The 17,547-nt window shown below is 41.8% G+C and overlaps 1 protein-coding gene across 1 annotated transcript in view; it reads left to right on the top strand.

The window, feature by feature from the left end:
• The window catches only part of FRMD3 (FERM domain containing 3), a 249,854-nt gene that overhangs the window by 106,549 nt on the left and 125,758 nt on the right, over nt 1-17,547 (top strand). Inside the window, exon 2 of the mRNA XM_033123926.1 lies at nt 13,271-13,375. Within this exon, the coding sequence (XP_032979817.1) occupies nt 13,271-13,375 (105 nt within the window). The remainder of the gene's footprint in view (nt 1-13,270; nt 13,376-17,547) is intronic.

Raw genomic sequence — 17,547 nt, 5'->3', positions numbered from 1 at the left:
CTTTACTGTATAGATGTTATATCAATAAATGTATTTACTTAAAAACAAGAATGGCAGCTAGAACAGTCCTGCCTTACATATTGAGGATTGTCTGATAGAAGTCCATTTCTGTGCATATACTGAATCCAGAAATGCTGTGGATTTTTGAAGAATCATGAGCAACCTGAGTTAAAATGGAAATGGATAGCTTGGCTCAGGAAGGTTTCTGTATATAGACTCAAAATTTGACATGGATTAATGAATGACGTGAAAAGTTACATATTAATGTTCATCCCTCTTTGAGTGGAAATAATTTATAATAGTGAGTTTCAGTGAAATAGTTGTGTCTAAAACTGTTTACTTCTCATCTAAGATATTAAGCTGATAAATTGAGAGGTTTATGGTCCCCTACCCCTCCATCTCTCTACTAACCCAGACAAAAAGGCAACCTAATTTTACAAGGAGTTATCTGCCACAGTAATGGTCTGTACTTTCGAGGACTTTTCTCTCTCCCTTCCTCCCACCTGGCCTCCCTCCATCCCTCTTCACTATTGGTAGCTAATACTTCAAGTCATTAGAATAAGTTGGGAGTTGAATCATTTGGTGGCGATTTGAGCCTGCCTTCTCCTTGGTTCTGGAGGATCTGGCCACCTGCACTTCTCTAACCTCATCTGCTCTTATCCCCTTTGCTCCCTCGGATCCAGCCTCATTCCAGCCTCCCCTGACATTGCTCAGACCCATCCTGACACTCCAGCCTTAGCACCTTTGCCCTACCTGTTCTCCCTGCCTTGGATGCATTTCCCAAGTTCATCTCTACGCCTAATGCCTTCATGTCCTCCAAATCTTTGCTCAAATGTCATCTACCCCATGAGGCCTACTCTGACCATCCTATTTAAAACCGCCACCTGCCTCTCTTACCCCCTCCCTGCACTGCTGAGAAATTTCTGGACACACATAGGAGACAGCATAATGGGATGGAAGAAACATGAGCTTTGGAATGAAACCAAACGGGAGTTTGAAAGTTAGCTGTTTGATCTTGGGGGAGTTCCTTAGTATTTCTCTGGGCCTCAGTATGCTCAAAGGTAAAATGAGGTTACCTCATAGTATTGTTAGAGAGGATACCGTAGGTGAAGCACTTAGCTTGCACATAGCAGGCCTCCAGAAATAGAATCTTCCTTTCTCTCCAGCCATTTCCTTCCTGCATCGGTAAAGACTGATTTACACAGTAAAATATTCAGGGAAGTCAGTTCGGGGTGAGGATTAATACATTTTCACAGGGCGAACAAGCTAGCATTAAAAAGCTGAACCTGTAATATATTAACTGAAATTATTATGGTTAGCCTCATCTTACCTACTCAAAAATGACTTTGTCAAAAGCCTGGGGGAGGAAATGGCCTGAAGCCTTAGACACAGATGATGGGAATTGACTGTTTAATTAGCCAGGTCACTACTGGGCAGGTGATGCTACAACCCTGGAGGAAGGTGAGAAGAGGAGGATTTTCACTCTTGCCCTAAATATGCTGAAGGATTCCAACGAGGAGCTGTGTCACTAAGAATCAAGTTCTGAATCACCCTGAGGGGTCAGCAAAGGTGCCATTTGCCTCTGGGGCACAGGGATATGTGATTCCAGTTACTAAGCAACTTACCCTTCTCGGCTGGGCTGGCCTCATTATTCTGTCTGGTACAGGGGAGCAAGTCTGTTGTTTTTAGAAAGAGAATTTTATGGTTTTCTGGTCCTTCCATTTGTGAAAGGAAAGAACCTGATGAAAAATCAGTAATACCCAGGGACGGTTTTGCCCCTTGTGTGGTGAGAATAAGATTGGGGGTGTCCCAACTTGAAGGGAAGGCTGTCAATAGAAAATTGAGGGGTAGGTATCTGTCCATCACTTTCACACTTAGTCCAGTGAATACTGAGGAAAAGTGTGCAAGAGACTTGTTGGTTGGATAACAGAAGAGCTTACTGAAAAAGAGCTGTTCTCAAAGTGTGCACCCAGCATGTGAGGACCTGTGACTTGGGAGGAAAGAGCAGAAGTGTTAGGCATAGAAGAGAGTTTGAGTCTTGGGTTCAGCTCATATATGTTGTTTGAGCCTGTTTTCCTATCTCTGTGTGTGTGTGTGGGGGGGGGGGGGATAATAACAGTGATTCCACCACAGTGTTTGTGAGGATTGAATGAGCTAATGCATGTAAATGGATTAGCACAGTACCGGGCACATAATATGTGCTAAAAATGTTTGCTCTTACTGAGAAATTTGGATGGTTGTAATTGTATACAAGCATGTGTCGTGCCCACTCTGAGGAGTCTGACATTCTGATACGAAAGTTCTCGTCCCCCCCTTTCTGAACCAACACGAGCAGAAGCTGGTAGAGATTTCCCTGTGCTGATTAAGTGTTTTGTTTTTTCCCTTGGGAGAGGGCAGAGGTTGAGTGACAAGGCAGAGAGCCACAGTCAGAGAGCAATTAGCAGCTTAATAAATGAGTGGCCAATTGGATGGAGGAAAATGCTAGAAAGGAAAATGCAAGCCAAGGGCAGCAAGAGTGAGGCCGCCGGCCCATTCTCCAACCAGTAACTTGCAAAATCAGGAGCAGGCATTCAACTCCATGTATCCAGCTTCCTGTTTGGGGCTGGATATTGTGTGCTTTTCAAGCTCCCTCTGCTGCCATCTTCATGGCGGTTGTACTCAACAGCCCATCTCTAATGGGGCTACTGTCTGGGAGCCTGGCAGAGAGACAATTAACCATCATGCCTGCAGACCCCTTGAGAAAAGTGATAAAACAAGAGTTATGCAGTCATACATGGCAATAATAAGAGAGAACCCAGGCAGTATTTTATCAATTTCCAGATGAGGTCAGAGGACAGAGGTGTCCTACTGGGTAGTTCGTGAGGGCTGTAATGTAGGGGCAGATCCTGTAGCACCTCCTCTGCCATGAGCAGGTGAACACGTCAGTTACAGAATTTTGGTAGCTAGAGAGGAACTCTGCTTTGTTCGTGCAGGAGAATGTCATGAGTGAAACCATGATGGTGGAGTGATAAAATGAACTGGAGGGAAATGTGGAAAATGAAGCAAAAGAAAAACAACAACAACCCCCAAACAAACATGCCCAAACAATAAATAATAACCACACAAAATAAAACTCAGCCGCTTGAACACCAGGTATATACAGTTTACATGTCCAGATGTGCCTGCGCTCTTCACTGAAGTGTGTCCTCGCTGACCTTGACGAACAGCAAAAGAGGACCCTTTGACATCCTGTTCATTGTGCATTGGCCAAGGGAGTCACTTTCTGAGATGTAGCCTATAACTGGGGAGCAGCACTCATGGGTTGAAAGATGTGTTCTGATCTGGGAGGGTTATCTCCAGGACTCCTTGGCTCACAGGAGAAAAAGCCACCTCGTCTTTCTTTCTTGAGATTTTTAAAATTAACCAGGATTGTTCACTGTGGGGCCTTCCTCCCTCCCAAGAGGCATAGGTGGAATCTTTGGGGGTACTGGTTCTCCTCTTTTGCACAAAGCATATGCATGTCAACTGTGCAGTGGAGCGCTAGACCCAGAGTTAAGGCTTTCAGACTAGTCCTTCAAGACACATTAGTTCATCATGGAGAATTCTTTGCCTGGCACTCTCTGACTTTTGCCCTTCTCATCTTCCAACTTTGGCCATGTAGAAGGTGAGGAAATATTGGGAGGCCCTTCTTAGGAAGACATAGGAACTAGCAGGTGTGGGGTGGAGGAGTGGGTAGAGGGAAGCAGGGAAAGTTGGGGTGTTCTGGGACTGGAGGCAGAAGAAGCAGAGAAGGACTATTTTCTGTGCTCTAGGCAATCTAAAGATGCTTGCATTTCCTAAGTAATACTATTTATCTATTTTTCTGATTCCTTATCCTGGCTATTTTGCGTAAATATCATGACTAACTTCTCAGACTGTGCGTGTATGGGGGGAATAGGAGTAGGGAATGGAATATGATGGAATTGCTGCAAAGGATGAGAAATTGACTATGTAAGATGAAATATAAGTTACTTTTTTCTGGCTTACATTAGAGACTAGTTATGGTATATTTCCTTATTTATACCCGCCTCCCCCCAGCTTTGTTGAGCTATAATTGACATATAACATGGTGTAAGTTTAACGTATACAGTGTAATGATTTGATATACATATTGTAAAATGGGTATCACAGTAAAGTTAACATATCCATCACCTCACAGTTACTTTTTTTGTGTGGTAAGAACTTAAAAAATATCCTCTAACCAGCTTTCAAATATATAATACAGTGTGAACTATAGTCACCATGCTGTATATTACATCCCCAGAACTTATTTATCTTATAATTGGAAGTTTGTACCCTTTCACCACCTTTACCCATTTCCCCCAACCCCACCTCATAAGTTACTATTTGATTTAATCTGTGACCAAGTGGAGAAACTTTTGTCAGGACAGTAAGTAAGAGCGAATCATGCAGCCCAACAAATTTGTCAAACTAAAAAGCTGTACCCCTGAAGCTGAATAATAATGAATCTCAACTATAACTATATATATATACACACACACACACACATATATATGTATATATATATGCACACACATATGTATATATATATGTATGTGTATATATATGTGTGTGTGTGTGTGTGTGTGTGTGTGTGTATATATATATGGTCACAAGAAGTGGAGTACAGCATAAAGAATAGAGACAGTGGAAATGTAACGGCTGTATGCGATGTCAGAGGGGTAGTAGATTGGGGGAGGGGAGTTATCACTTTGTGAGGGGTATAAATCATAAATGTCTAACTATTATATTGTTTTATACACCTGAAACTAACAAAAAAGCAAGCAAACAAACAAACAAAGAAAAACACCTGTCAGCTGTGGTCCCTCCCCCATTGCAGGCATTGGCTTGGAGGAAGGGTGATGGCTGCTTTCAACATCATCTTTCCTTATCCCTGAGCTCCCTTTCCTTGTCCCAGCATGCAACTTTCAGGGGTCTCCACTGAGTGCATTTAGATGCAAATAAATCAACATGAGCCTTAGCCAGTGTGGGGCAACCCTCTGCTGAGAAGATAGTGTGGAAACCCAGGTCTGCCTGTGCTCAGGTCGGGGATGGTCTCTCAGTGTCATCCTGGCCAGCCTACTCTTGTATACCTGAGTACCCAGAGGTCAGAAAGGTTGGTAACTTGCCCAGGGCCATTCGTTGGTAGAGGCAGGGAACTCGCAGCCTGTACTGGGACTTTCAGATCACACACATCGTCCCTGTACCCAGCCTCTGGTCTGTGGCTTTTCTTGGAGGAAAAGGAGGAAGGACTTCTGGATATTATGATAATAACTGGAATTCTGATTTGTTAATCTTAAGCATAGTTCTAGCCATTGCCCTATGGAAGGAGAGTTGGTAAGTTATCAGAGAGTAAACCAGTGATTAAACCTCAGTGATTAAAAAGTGATCAGAAAGAAATGTAGTACACTGGTAACCAATCTAGTGCTTGTAATTTGTAGGAAAGCTAGAAGATGCAAATAGGCGCAAAGAGAAACTAAAAACCTCTTATCTCCCACAGATACCACCATCAATATTTAGCTTTTTAGCCTTTTTTCTTTGTCTCTATGTATATATAATTGTATAAATATGCACACAGTGTAAAAATAGGAATTTTACCAAAATCTTTCATTCCATCTTGATTTTTTTCCCATTTTACGTTGTCTTGAATATCTTCTCATGCCTCCTTAAGAATGATTCCTTGAAGGAGTCCTCACTTTTATACTTGTTTTTGAGTGTTTTTTGTGGATTCTTATGTGTTTATACAGTACCATCAGGCTCTGTATTGTGCATTGTTAAACAATGGACCAAAATGTTCTGTGGGTGCAAAGAGCTGGTAGGTTGCATCTGATATTTTCCTTCAGGAAGCTCCTGTCTACTGTAAAGAGGTAACAAAAAAGGCAGAAGACAGTTAAGGAAGAAAGCTGGTTCATAATAGCTGATAATGGCTGTTAAAATTCACATCAATCATTCTCTATATTTTTAGTTTCATAAGAAAGAAAACACCCTTGGCTTGGGGTTTCTGTGTAGTCAGAAGAGATGTAAATATAACTAAGATGTTTATCCTCCTTTGTGACTGATCACTTGAAGAAAGGGGGAGTGTGATAGTTGGGGAACACAGCCTATGCCTTTCAGTCTTTAAATATTTGTGATAAATCATTCTTGTGTGTGTGTGTGTGTGTGTGTGTGTGTGTGCGCGCGCGCAAGAATCCCCTCAGCACACAGAGGGTTGTTTCAGGGGCTGTGTGGGCTACAAACCAGCTAATGGCCTGACTACTGATATGAGAATATTCTAGAATGATACTGTTGAAGTGAAACATCATGCCTCCACAGAGTGGAAATTATGGACCACGCTGGTTTGGTCCTTTGCAAAAATAGGGAGTAGAGTTTGAGAGGGGGAAAAATGCAAGAATTAGGAATGGAGATGAGTTGAAATAATACATTCCTAGAAGGTCATCCACCCAAATGTGGCTGGTGCTAGGGTTGTTGGAAGGAGTTAATGACATAATCTCTGTTCAGCTGTTAGCAGTGGCCCTTGGTTAAGAGTGAGTAATTTGTAGGTAGCTGTTATTCCTGTTATGGTAATGACTTTTGTCATATTACTTATCACACTGAATTATGACTTCCTGTGGGGTGGTCATATTAGACATGTGTATGCAAGAGAGTGGAAGACTTTCTGGGGCTAACCTATTGTTCGGTGGGATCTCCTCTTTCCCTGCCCAGCCCATTCCAGTCCCAGCCTTCTCACCTTGGTCGGAATGCTTCTTTTGGCAAACTACACCAAAAATGACACTGAAATGTGTTGGGCCGCTGCACAGTGCCCTTTAAAACTACATTACCTCTGTAGTTCTAAGCACACACTTGTGTTCGAGCCACTCTCTGCCTTCGCTCCCTCAGTTTCTCCCCCCTCCTCTTTCTTGGAAGATGATTTCTTGCTGTAAATGAGGTTACCAACCTATGAGTAGGGGAGAGGTAGGGGATGGGGAGATAAAAGAGAAAGCCTAGTGGGTTTGACACTGGGGAGGGAATTTTGGGGTAAAAATTTCACAGCACCTGGAGGATACTTAAATATATCTAAGGTATGCAAAGACTGAGCCATGTGGACTCCCATGGATGTATTAGGGCCACATGCATACAGTCTTTTCTTAAATTCATCTTTGTCCTTGTTTATTTATTTATTTTTTATTGGTTTAGGCTAAGGGGGGTTTTTTCCCTACCTGAGCAAAGCCTAGCTATAAGTGACTTTGAATTTCTTTATAGACCATTCAACAACTCTTGTTCTGGCTGCTTTATCTCACATCTTGCATGTGCCAAGAGCTGCCCTGTCAGATGATTCTCAGAAATTGGAGGATCCTTCTGCCCAAGGCTCTCGACAGATAGATAGGACTAAGAAAGGGTTCTGTGCTTAATTGATTTCCTCGGCACAAGAACAAAACAGCACTTTGTTGAAATTTTAGAAAGGATGGGAGTTGAATTTTCTTTTAATTATTCATATGGGAATGCCTTTAAGAATTGAGCCTGGCAATGGCACTGCTGACCCTGAAACAGGAAGAAGAAAAAAGATGGGGGGGAACCTTTTGAGCACTGGGCAGTGGCAGAAATTGCTAAGAAGAACTGACACATCAAATAGGATTTCCCAAGCATCGGGCTGGATCTGTGTGCCTGCCAGAAGAGAAATAACCCTGTGCCTGAGCACGTCCACACAGTCTTTTAGAATGAAAGCTGCGGAAAACAGGAGAGGCATTGAAGGTGGAAAACACCCAGAAGAAAAATGAAGAGCAGGAAACTTGACTGACTCCAAGCCACCCTGCCCACTTATTTAACTATGGCACTCCTTGATAAGACCCCACTGGGGATCCAGACAATGGAGTGGCTAACCCATTCTGGCTGCTTCCTCTTTGCATGGATGAACTTTATTTGTCTTTCTTTCTTAGGGCCCTTTAATATTCCCCTTGATACTACAAGGCTCTTGCTATGAGGATGACAGCGTGTTTCTGTCTTCTCGAGTGCGTAGGGGCTACCATGGACTTGAGACAGGCATTTGGTTTTGATTCTTTACCGAAGGGCCTGGCTGAGCTAGGCAGCCACATGCATCTTGCCTTTATTTTCATAGCCAGATGCTCAGTTTCGGGCAACTGTTAATTTTTTAATTTTCCTGAGTGTCTGGTTTTGGTGGTTGCTTTGTTGTTATTTTCTGCTTTTTAGATCACTGCTACAGTCATAGCCATATCTCTCTCTTCCCCCAACTGAGGCATAATATGCTCATTATTACTGTATAACAGATGTGTATTCAGAATTAGGTACTTCAGCTTCTCCAGATCTTGCTTTTATCTTTCATACGCCTGAAAACATTTGAAGAGCACAACTCATTATTTACCATAGCCAAGGTATGGAAACAGCCTAAGTGTCTATCAATAGATGATTGGATAAAGAGATGTGGTACATATATACAATGGAATATTACTTAGTCAGAGAAACTTTTAATTTCTGTGTGAGAACCATAGATTCAACCATTAGAGGTCCCTCTATTCTTGTTTTTCTTTACATTTCTCCACCTTTAAACAGCTTTAATATTATTTCTTCCCTCACTGTTTAGGAATGATGCAATTTTTTGAATGTATGCCACAGCCAAATTCAAATACCAGTTACTGTCTGCATCGGGAAGGGACAATTAACAAAGCAATATATCACTTGCTACTTCAAATCCAATTATAAAAGCTAATTTCTTTCTAAAGAGATGCTTTGTTTTGGTTAAAGCTATGGTGCCTACTATAACAAAATATATGAATTTACACAAATATGCTAGAATTTTTGTTCGCAGAGATAGAAACGGAGAGCACTTTTATGCTGTGCAGTCAAGTCATAATCTTTCTTAAATTAATAAATGCTTGTCCTTCCCAATAGAAGCAGCACTATTTAGTTCCCGGTTCCTCATTATTATTCTTTGTTCATCTGCCTATGAAGGTGAATGGATCAGGGCCCTTAATTCATGTGAGAAATGCAGTGCTCTGTGCCTGGAAGATGTACTCCTGGCAGCAAACTGAGTATTCAGTTGCTGTTTAGGACCTTCTAATTTTCTAGAAGCCCCTTTGCAGTGTCTGGGTATCCAGGTGGAAATGGATTCTTCCTTCTCAGGTAGAAGAATCAGCAGAGATGGACAATTCTGCTCTGTCCCAGATGTGCGTTCGTGGAGGCCACCACTTCTCTAGAGCAACACCTGCGTGCATAAGGTGCCAAGCAACCAGGCCCTTTGAACAAGAACCTCACAACCTTTCTTACCACAAAAGTGGCAGTTCCACTTCTATTTGTCAGAGAAGGTTCCTAGGGGCACGGTGTCAACCCCAGAATGAACTGTTCCCAGCATCCTGGGTCTGTACTTTTGATTTTTCTGGCCATTGCGTGCTCCCCTCATCTCAGTGATCCTCCCTAAAATCTCTGGTCCATGTTGGGCCCTTCTTCCTCCTACGGGTCCTAGCACTTCAAGGGCTGTGCAGCGGCCTTACAGGGCAGCTCAACTCAAAGCTGTGTCCACTGAGGACTTTTCCTGGCTGTGAGGATGCTCCCAAACACTTCCATGGACAGCTCTTTCCAGGGACCCTTTCGAAAGCCTCTAGTTTCCCTCAGATCAGGGTTGAAAACTCAGATTTCTCCAGGGGTCAGGGAGGGGTGGGAAATAGAAGACGTGGAAGATAGGATGAGTGGGAATGTGGTGGACTGCAGGATTCATTTTCCACAAAAGGGGCAGCTGTTACTGAGTTCCAGCAGACTCTGTAGTCGAGCTTCCAGACCCTCTAGCTTTTCAAGAGCAGCCAGCATCCAGAGTTTTTGTGTAGCCTCCCAGCTTAAGCATACAAAAGCACTGTTTGGGCCAAATTGAATTTGTTGCGAGATGGACTCTGGTCCCTGGTTCATTAGTCGACAATCTCTGTGATGGTGTTTCACACCAGTACTGTTGTCCTCTTTGTATGATTCTACTTTGTCTGAGGCGTTGATTTCTAAGTGAACATTTTCTGCCACAAGCAGAAAAGCCAATTTGTATTGGCTGAAACAACAAGGAATTCTGTTGACGTCCCTGGAAGTTCATACTTAGGGTGAACTTCATGACTGATAATCTGGAGACACAAATTCCATTTCCCTGTAAATGTTTTGGCTCCACTCTGTGTCGGCTTCATCCTCACGCGGGTTTCAAGATGGTTGCAGCAGTTCCAGACCTCATTCCTCTGTATAACAATGTCCAGAGGGAAGAGAAAGTCTCTTCCTGTAGCTCTTTCAGAAGAATGAACACGAACCATTCCAGAAACACCAGTCAGTTGCTTCTCATGTCTCATTGGCCTGACCTGGGTCATGTGTCTTTTCCTGAACCAACAGTCAAGAGGGGTGGGGTTACCCTTATACAAGCCAAGCTTGAGCCCTGGAGGTAGGGGTGGGTTATGGTTTCCTGAGGCTCATGAACTTTACATGTTCCTCTGTGTGTGTGTGTGTGTGTGTGTGTGTGTGTGTGTGTGTGTGTGTGTATGGATTTGTTGTGTGTGTATATACATGTGCATACCTGAACAAAATCTGGGTTCTATTAGGAAAGACAAAGGGGTATATGGATGCTGGGGAATTAGCCAATGACATCTACTATACTGTGGTGTGTATTTTATAAACCTGCCCCTCTGCATGCCTGGTGTTGCAGTAGATAACCCAGTGTTCGTTCCTGTCAGTGTCCAAATTCTCGTAACTGGGGCACTTGATACTGCTCCCAAATCCACATATTGTTGTTTTCTTCCATCTCCACATAGAGATGGGAAGCAGATGGGCAAATTGAGTTCCTACAACAGCTTGGGCATAGGTGTTGGACCACGGTTTGACACACTTACAAACAAACTTAGCATTTTTGGGCCCATTTGAAGAAAGTGTAACATGGGAGAGAATATTAATGACCTCAGTGGGTTGTTAGTAGATGAAATGAAAAAGTATGTAACACAGTTCTTGGTGAGTGTTTAATAAATAGTAATTATCATGATTATATTCATACCTTCATTCCCGAAGGTAGCTACTTAAGCTCTAAACCTGTGTGTATAACAATACATTAAGTATTTGGGGGTTGGTACTCTTTTCCTCACTTACCCAATATCTAAAAGGTAATCAAATATCTTGGCTTAGAGTTTTAGGAAGTTGGGATTGAAATCTGTCATACATTTTCAATGATGACAAGCCATGACGGAGTTAGCCAATTGATTTTTATCGCTCTTTTTCTTTGTTTTTCTAAAACAAATATATTGTTTTAACTTTGCCACTGACCTGGGGGGTTGAAGTATATTCATCATCAACAATTAACTGAAAGAGGAATTAAGCCAAAGAATCTAGCTCTTTGTCTCTCCTTTTACTTTTTCTCTCACAGATGCCAATTCTGGGAGGTGAGTACTGTTCCTCTCCCTTCTTCCTACAATGATCTATGAAATTGAAGACAATGCTAATAGTAGCTGTCATGAAAAATCAAGGTCTGCTCAATCCCATGTCATTCCAAGGCATTGCCTTGACTCATGTATTTTGTGTGTCTTGTATGTAGTGGGGGTAGTCCACCAGATTAAATTCTACCGCAGAAAGCTTGGCAGTCCAATCATAAAGTGATGAACTCACGTGTTATGTTCCGTGATTTGGTTCTGCAGCAGCCTCTTTAAGATAGTTAGATTACAGTGTAAATCCGTAAAAAGGAACAAAATCCATTGATTGTATTCTGGGCATTGGATTTAGCTTTCGTCAGATATAGTTGGTTATTTTGGGGCTCCTGGGTTAAAAACAATTACAGAAACTGAAAAACAAATTTCTTTTTGATGTTTTGTCCCTTTTGAGCGACATCAAGTGGGTCTTCTTAGAAAGGAGGTAAAGGCTCAATGATCACTCAAAATTAAACTCAAAAGTGACTTCAGGAAAATCAAGGCTTCATATCACAATATGGGCTTGTAAGTTCCAGTGCTTCATTTAGTGCAGTGTATCCCAGGCTTTTTCAAAACTTCCCCAGCTGATAGTAGTAGTTTCTAATGAAAAGAAAATCATGTTAAGATAGACCAAACCGACCTTCCAAAATTACTTTTAGTGGATTTGGAAGAGTGGCTCACTTAATGTCTCCAATTTCTTCATTTATTTTTATAGGTCACATTCCATCCTTAAAACACTCCATGGGTCTGTCAGCGACTTTGATTGAAGCAGAAATTTGTCTTATCAAATATCCTGATGAGGGCTTGGAAGGGCCTTTGCTATTAAAAGGGTTTTGTTGTAATGATATTTATCTTAATCAGATTTGGCTGACACATCTCTCACTCAGAATTCTAGAAGGAAAAATAATCTAACCAACTCAGAAGTTATCTAGCCCAACCAACTTATTTTACTGCTGCGGAGTTCGCCCCAGGTCACCCTGCGCGGTCTTTGAATCCCAGTTCTGAGTTATCCCCGTTCTCCCACAATGCTTTCCTGTGTTGATTTATGGATATGACATGGTGGCTGTGAGGCCTGAGATAGCAGGCTTTCCACCTTTTCTGAGTGGAGTCAGGGTGTTCCGCCTGATGCCATTCATTGTGTTTCCATATCATCCAGATCCTGCCTTCTAGCAGAGCTGTAGTGGACTCACCCATGCTCCAGGGAGACAAAATGGCATGTTAGGAGCCCGGATTCTGCAGCCTGGTGGCCTGGGTCAAATCCTACCTTGCTCTGTATATGTTGTGTGATCTTGGGCAACCCACTGAGCCTGTCTGTGCCTCAGTTTCTTCAGATGTAAAATAGGGACCTTCCTCCTAGGATCATTGTGAGGACTGAATGAGTGAATACCTGGAGAGCAATTGGAGCATGCAATCAGATGCGTTGTGTGTGGAATTGTGTGTGGGTTTGCAAACTATGGGTCTCCCCTAGATACTGAGTTGTGAAATCAGTGTTCTGAATCATAAATGGCATTAGAAAAATTAACCGGTTATAGTAGAATAAAATAGAACATATATGAGTGCATGACATTTATGCAGGGTCTTGTTTGGTGTCTCTTTTGCTCCTCTTTTTGGTGTTCCTTTGGTTGTGTGTGTGTGTGTGTGTGTGTCTGTGTGTGTGTGTCTGTGTGTGTGTAACAGCTTACAGTGTAAAATTTATTGCTCACTGTGGATTATAGTTAGGAGTTTGGAAGCCTTTGCTCCCAGGACTGGAGTGAGCGAATCTATTCCTCTAAGCACAGATCTGTCGGGGTGATGAGGCATGAATATATAAGGTGAGCTCTGGCTGAAACTTAAATGTGCTTCCTTTGCAGAGGGAGACCAAAGGACAGTTTCTCATTGACCACATCTGCAATTACTACAGCTTGCTGGAGAAGGACTACTTTGGCATTCGTTATGTGGACCCAGAGAAGCAGCGGGTAAGAACTGACCTCTGTGAAAAAATAAATAAATAAAAAACAGCTGACCTCGGTCTGGACCCATTTCGGGGAGTCACTCAGGCTGTGGGTGCTGAAGAGTTCCTTTCAGAGCAATTAAGGTGCACTCTTGTTCTCGTGGTTATTGACCACAGGAACTGACCAGCCTGGGTGTGTGTGTGTGTGTGTGTGTGTGTGTAAGAGTCTGGCATTGTTCCCACTGCCCTGGGTAGGGCAGGAGAAAGGAAAACTTTCTTTAGACCTTACCAGAAAGCTGCTCACAAATGGCTGAAGAGGGAATGTTCCTGTGCACTTTGAACCCAAAGCTTGCGAAAGCTCTTCAAATGATGGCTACATAAAATCTCATTATAGAGAAAACCCACCCCTCACCAATCAAGAGATTGGTAGACAGGGAACAGGGCAGTGAGTGCTTAATGGGTATAAGGTTTGCTTTTGGGGTAATGAAAATGTTTGGCACTTAACATAGGTGGTGATTATACAACACTGTGAATATATTAAATGCTACTGAAATGTGTACTTTAAAAGGGTTAATTTTATGTCATGTGAATGTCACCTCAATTTAAAAAAAGGCCTTGGCAGATGAAGGGTTAAGATACTTTGAAAGCTGTTCCTTTGGTACCACTAAATCTGACAGCCCCCATTGTATCCCTGCTTCTGGACACACCTGTCTCTTTCTCGTCTCTGTTGGTGTGTAAGAGTGAACAGGGGAGTCTGTGCTATGGTACTAGTCTAAGTATGTTCAGGCATGGCATGTGCCAGACTCACAGGAATGCGTGCTCCTCACATCCAAAAGGACTCAAGAATCTCCATCTCAGCTCCCATCACCTGGGGTTTCTCATTCTGCAGACCTACTATGGGTTACAGCTATGGGTTAGAAGGCTCTGTACCTGCTCCGGTCTCTGTTTCTTACCTTGTCCCACTGCCAAACAGGACAGTGTGTGAAAGGGTCAGCTGAGGGTGGTCAGGGATGTGGGGACAGGTCCCCTCTGACTTCCTTAATTTGTTCTCTTCCTTACCAGTGTCCCTGGTCATCTTCCCGTCCCCTCTTCCCTCCCCATAACTTCACCTGTTTCTTGGTTTCGTATTTACTGACCCAATACAATGAGGAGAGGCTCACAGAGTATGTATATATATATATATATATATATATATATGTATATATATATATATATATATATATACATATATATATATACATATATATATATATATATATATTTTTTTTTTTTTTGTAAAGAAGCAGGCTGTTGAAGGAATAGATTAGATTTTCTTCTGAATCCTGAAGAATTGTACTTAGCTCTGAGAGTCCAGTAGAACCTAATCCTCTCTGAAGGGACACATTGCAGTGGCTCAGAAGAAGGGGATTTTGGTTTCCTGTAGCACTTGCAGAAACTCTTTCACTGAGTGAGAGGAAAAGGGCAGGACCCTGATGAGGATGTTGGGCTGTCACGACGTCACAGAGGGGGGTTGTGTGGCATTTACTACTGATTGACTCTGGTTCCCAGACTTGGCACTGCAACAAAATCCCATCAGGTGTTTGCTAAACATGCTTAGTGTGGACCCTGTTCTGAACCTCCTGTATCAGAATCCCTGGCTAGGGCCAGGAACATGTATTTTCACACATTCTGATTCTATTTTTGATGCGGCCATCCCAACTTTGGTTTCCAGACAGTGTTGGGGATAAAGACATTTATAGACATAACTTCTTATGGCCTATGAAGATATTACCCTTTTATGGAGAGAGAACAGGCTCAAAGATGTTGTTACTTGCCCAAGGTCCCACAGCGAGTGATGGCAGTGAGTATTTGAATTTAGGATCAGTGGTCAAATCCTCATCCCTATGGGCCAGACGGACTCTGTGGACTGTAACCACTGAAAATAAGTTATTTTTGTGTAAAATTCCATTCTAAATTCTAAACAGCCAACGTGCAGAAGTAATTCTAGCTACCATTAGTTGAATATCTATCATGTGCCAAGAATGTAACTCACATGGTCTCTAGTCTTCCCCAAAACACTGCAAAGAAGAAGGAAACAGGTGCAGAGAGGGTCAGTGGCTTGCCTAAAGCCACATGGCTGGTAATTGTTGGATAAAGGATCAGATTTGAACCTATATTCTTTCTATTCCATCTCCCAAATGAAAATTTGAAACATAGCCTAGACTAGGGATCTGTAACCCTTTTCTATAAAGACCAGATAGGAAATATTTTCAGCTTTATGACCCACATAGCGTCTCTTATAATTACTCAATTATTCTGTTCTAGTGGAAAGCAGCCACAGACAATACCTAAAGTAATGGCTGTGGCTGTATTCCAAAAAACCTTTTTTTCCAATAAAAGCATTTTACAAAAAATAGGCAATTGGCTATCGTTTGCTGATCCATTGCCTAGACAATAGCTGGAAACCACTTGAATGCATTAGCCATTTTCATTTCTTTTGACTCTCTCCTTGGGGAGATATTGGATAAAAATACTAAGACAGGTCTTTAGAATTGGAAGCAGAGACATCAATATGAACTCATTTTTTTTTTAAACATAAATACAGGAATAAGTGTAGGCATGTGTGTGTATGTGGGCTAGTACAAGTACATTTATTTACAGGTTCTGTCCACTGAGATGGCCTAGAATCCATGACACTACAGTACAATGAGCATACCTAGTCCCCAGATCTTGGTTTCTAAATACCATTCTCCAACAAAAGGGACAAGGGCTTCTGGCAGAAATAGCGGATCCTCAGGCTGGGATAGGGAAATCACAAGATGAGTCTGAAGCATCTTGTGGTACCAGAAGGTAAGCAAGTGCTCAAGAAGCTAAGAGATAGGGCCCTAGGAAAAGCAAAGAGCCACCCTGAGAGAACTGCCAGTGACCCAAACTGGAGCAAAAGGAGTGGCAAAAATAAATAGCAATAGTATTGAATTGTAATCCATAGAATAAAATAAGTATTCAGGAGTCCATACTAATATAAATAAAATAACTGAATAAATACAAGAGGGAGAGGTGGCAGCTCTTCATTACAGAAGATTTACAATTGATAAATGTGGAAGGAATGAGAGAAATAGGTTGAAACTGACATTAGAACACCACAATAAAATTGTGGGCAAGAGCCAATGGTGAACCCGAAAACTCATGGGCAAAACTTTGAGGAGAAACAGGTTACGTGCATAGTCTCAAAGTAATCCCCTCCTCCATATTTTTTAATGGCAAAGGGAAAAATGATAACTTCGTAGTGGATAAACCTGGTGGACATCACTTTACCCAAGCAATCAAGGTTAATATCGGCAGTAATAAGACATACCAACATCACACGCCCCTCATGTCAGGCACCGAGAAGGGATGAGTCTCTGTGGTGTCCTTCCCAATAATGCCTAACCTTATTCACCTCTTGAGGAAAAACCAGACAAAGTACAGTGAGAGACACTCTCCGCAATAACTTAAATAACACTCTTTAAAAGTTTTTAAGTTATTAGTTTTTAAAATCAGTACTTTTTAATGGAAACAACTTGACCAAAAATCTGTCACAGAATTTTGGACCCATTTAAACAAAGTTTAGTGAGAAAAAAGAAAAGAGTGTTAAGGTCATGAAAGGCAAGGAAAGGCTTGGAATCTCTCCCAGATTAGGGAGATGTATCAACTCAGGCAACGTGGGATCCCGGATTGGATTCTGGAATAGAGAAAAGTGTTAGTGGTGAGAAAACTGATGAACTCCAGATTAAGTCTGTACCTTAATTAATAATATTGTGTTAGTAGTAGTTTCTTAATTTTGATAATTGTGCCGTGGTTATATAAGATGCTGACATCAGGGGAAAATGGATGAAGGTTGTGCTATACTATCTTTGCAAGTTTTCTATGTCTAAAGTTATTACTTTTTTACAGCTTTCAAGTAAGTCTTTATTTTTTAGTTTTCAATTCAATTTATTGATGACATTGGTTAACAAAATTATATAAATTTCAAGTGTACATCATTATAATACATTTTCTGTATATTGCACTGTGTGCTCATCAGTCAAAGTTTAGTCTCTTTTAAAATTATTTTTAAGTTAAGAAAGAAGGCTTTAGGTTAATGTGCTTCATTGTTCTTTATAGATTGACTTGATTTAGCTTAATTTTTAGTGTCCAGGCTTGGGTAGTAGATTAGTGAAAAAAGAAGTTACCTCAAAA

Source organism: Rhinolophus ferrumequinum, chromosome 12 (genome assembly GCF_004115265.2).
Source record: "Rhinolophus ferrumequinum isolate MPI-CBG mRhiFer1 chromosome 12, mRhiFer1_v1.p, whole genome shotgun sequence".
In the NCBI taxonomy this organism is placed as follows: Eukaryota; Metazoa; Chordata; class Mammalia; order Chiroptera; family Rhinolophidae; genus Rhinolophus; species Rhinolophus ferrumequinum.
Note: the sequence above shows the minus strand (reverse complement) of the source record. Positions and strands in the feature narration are given on the sequence as shown.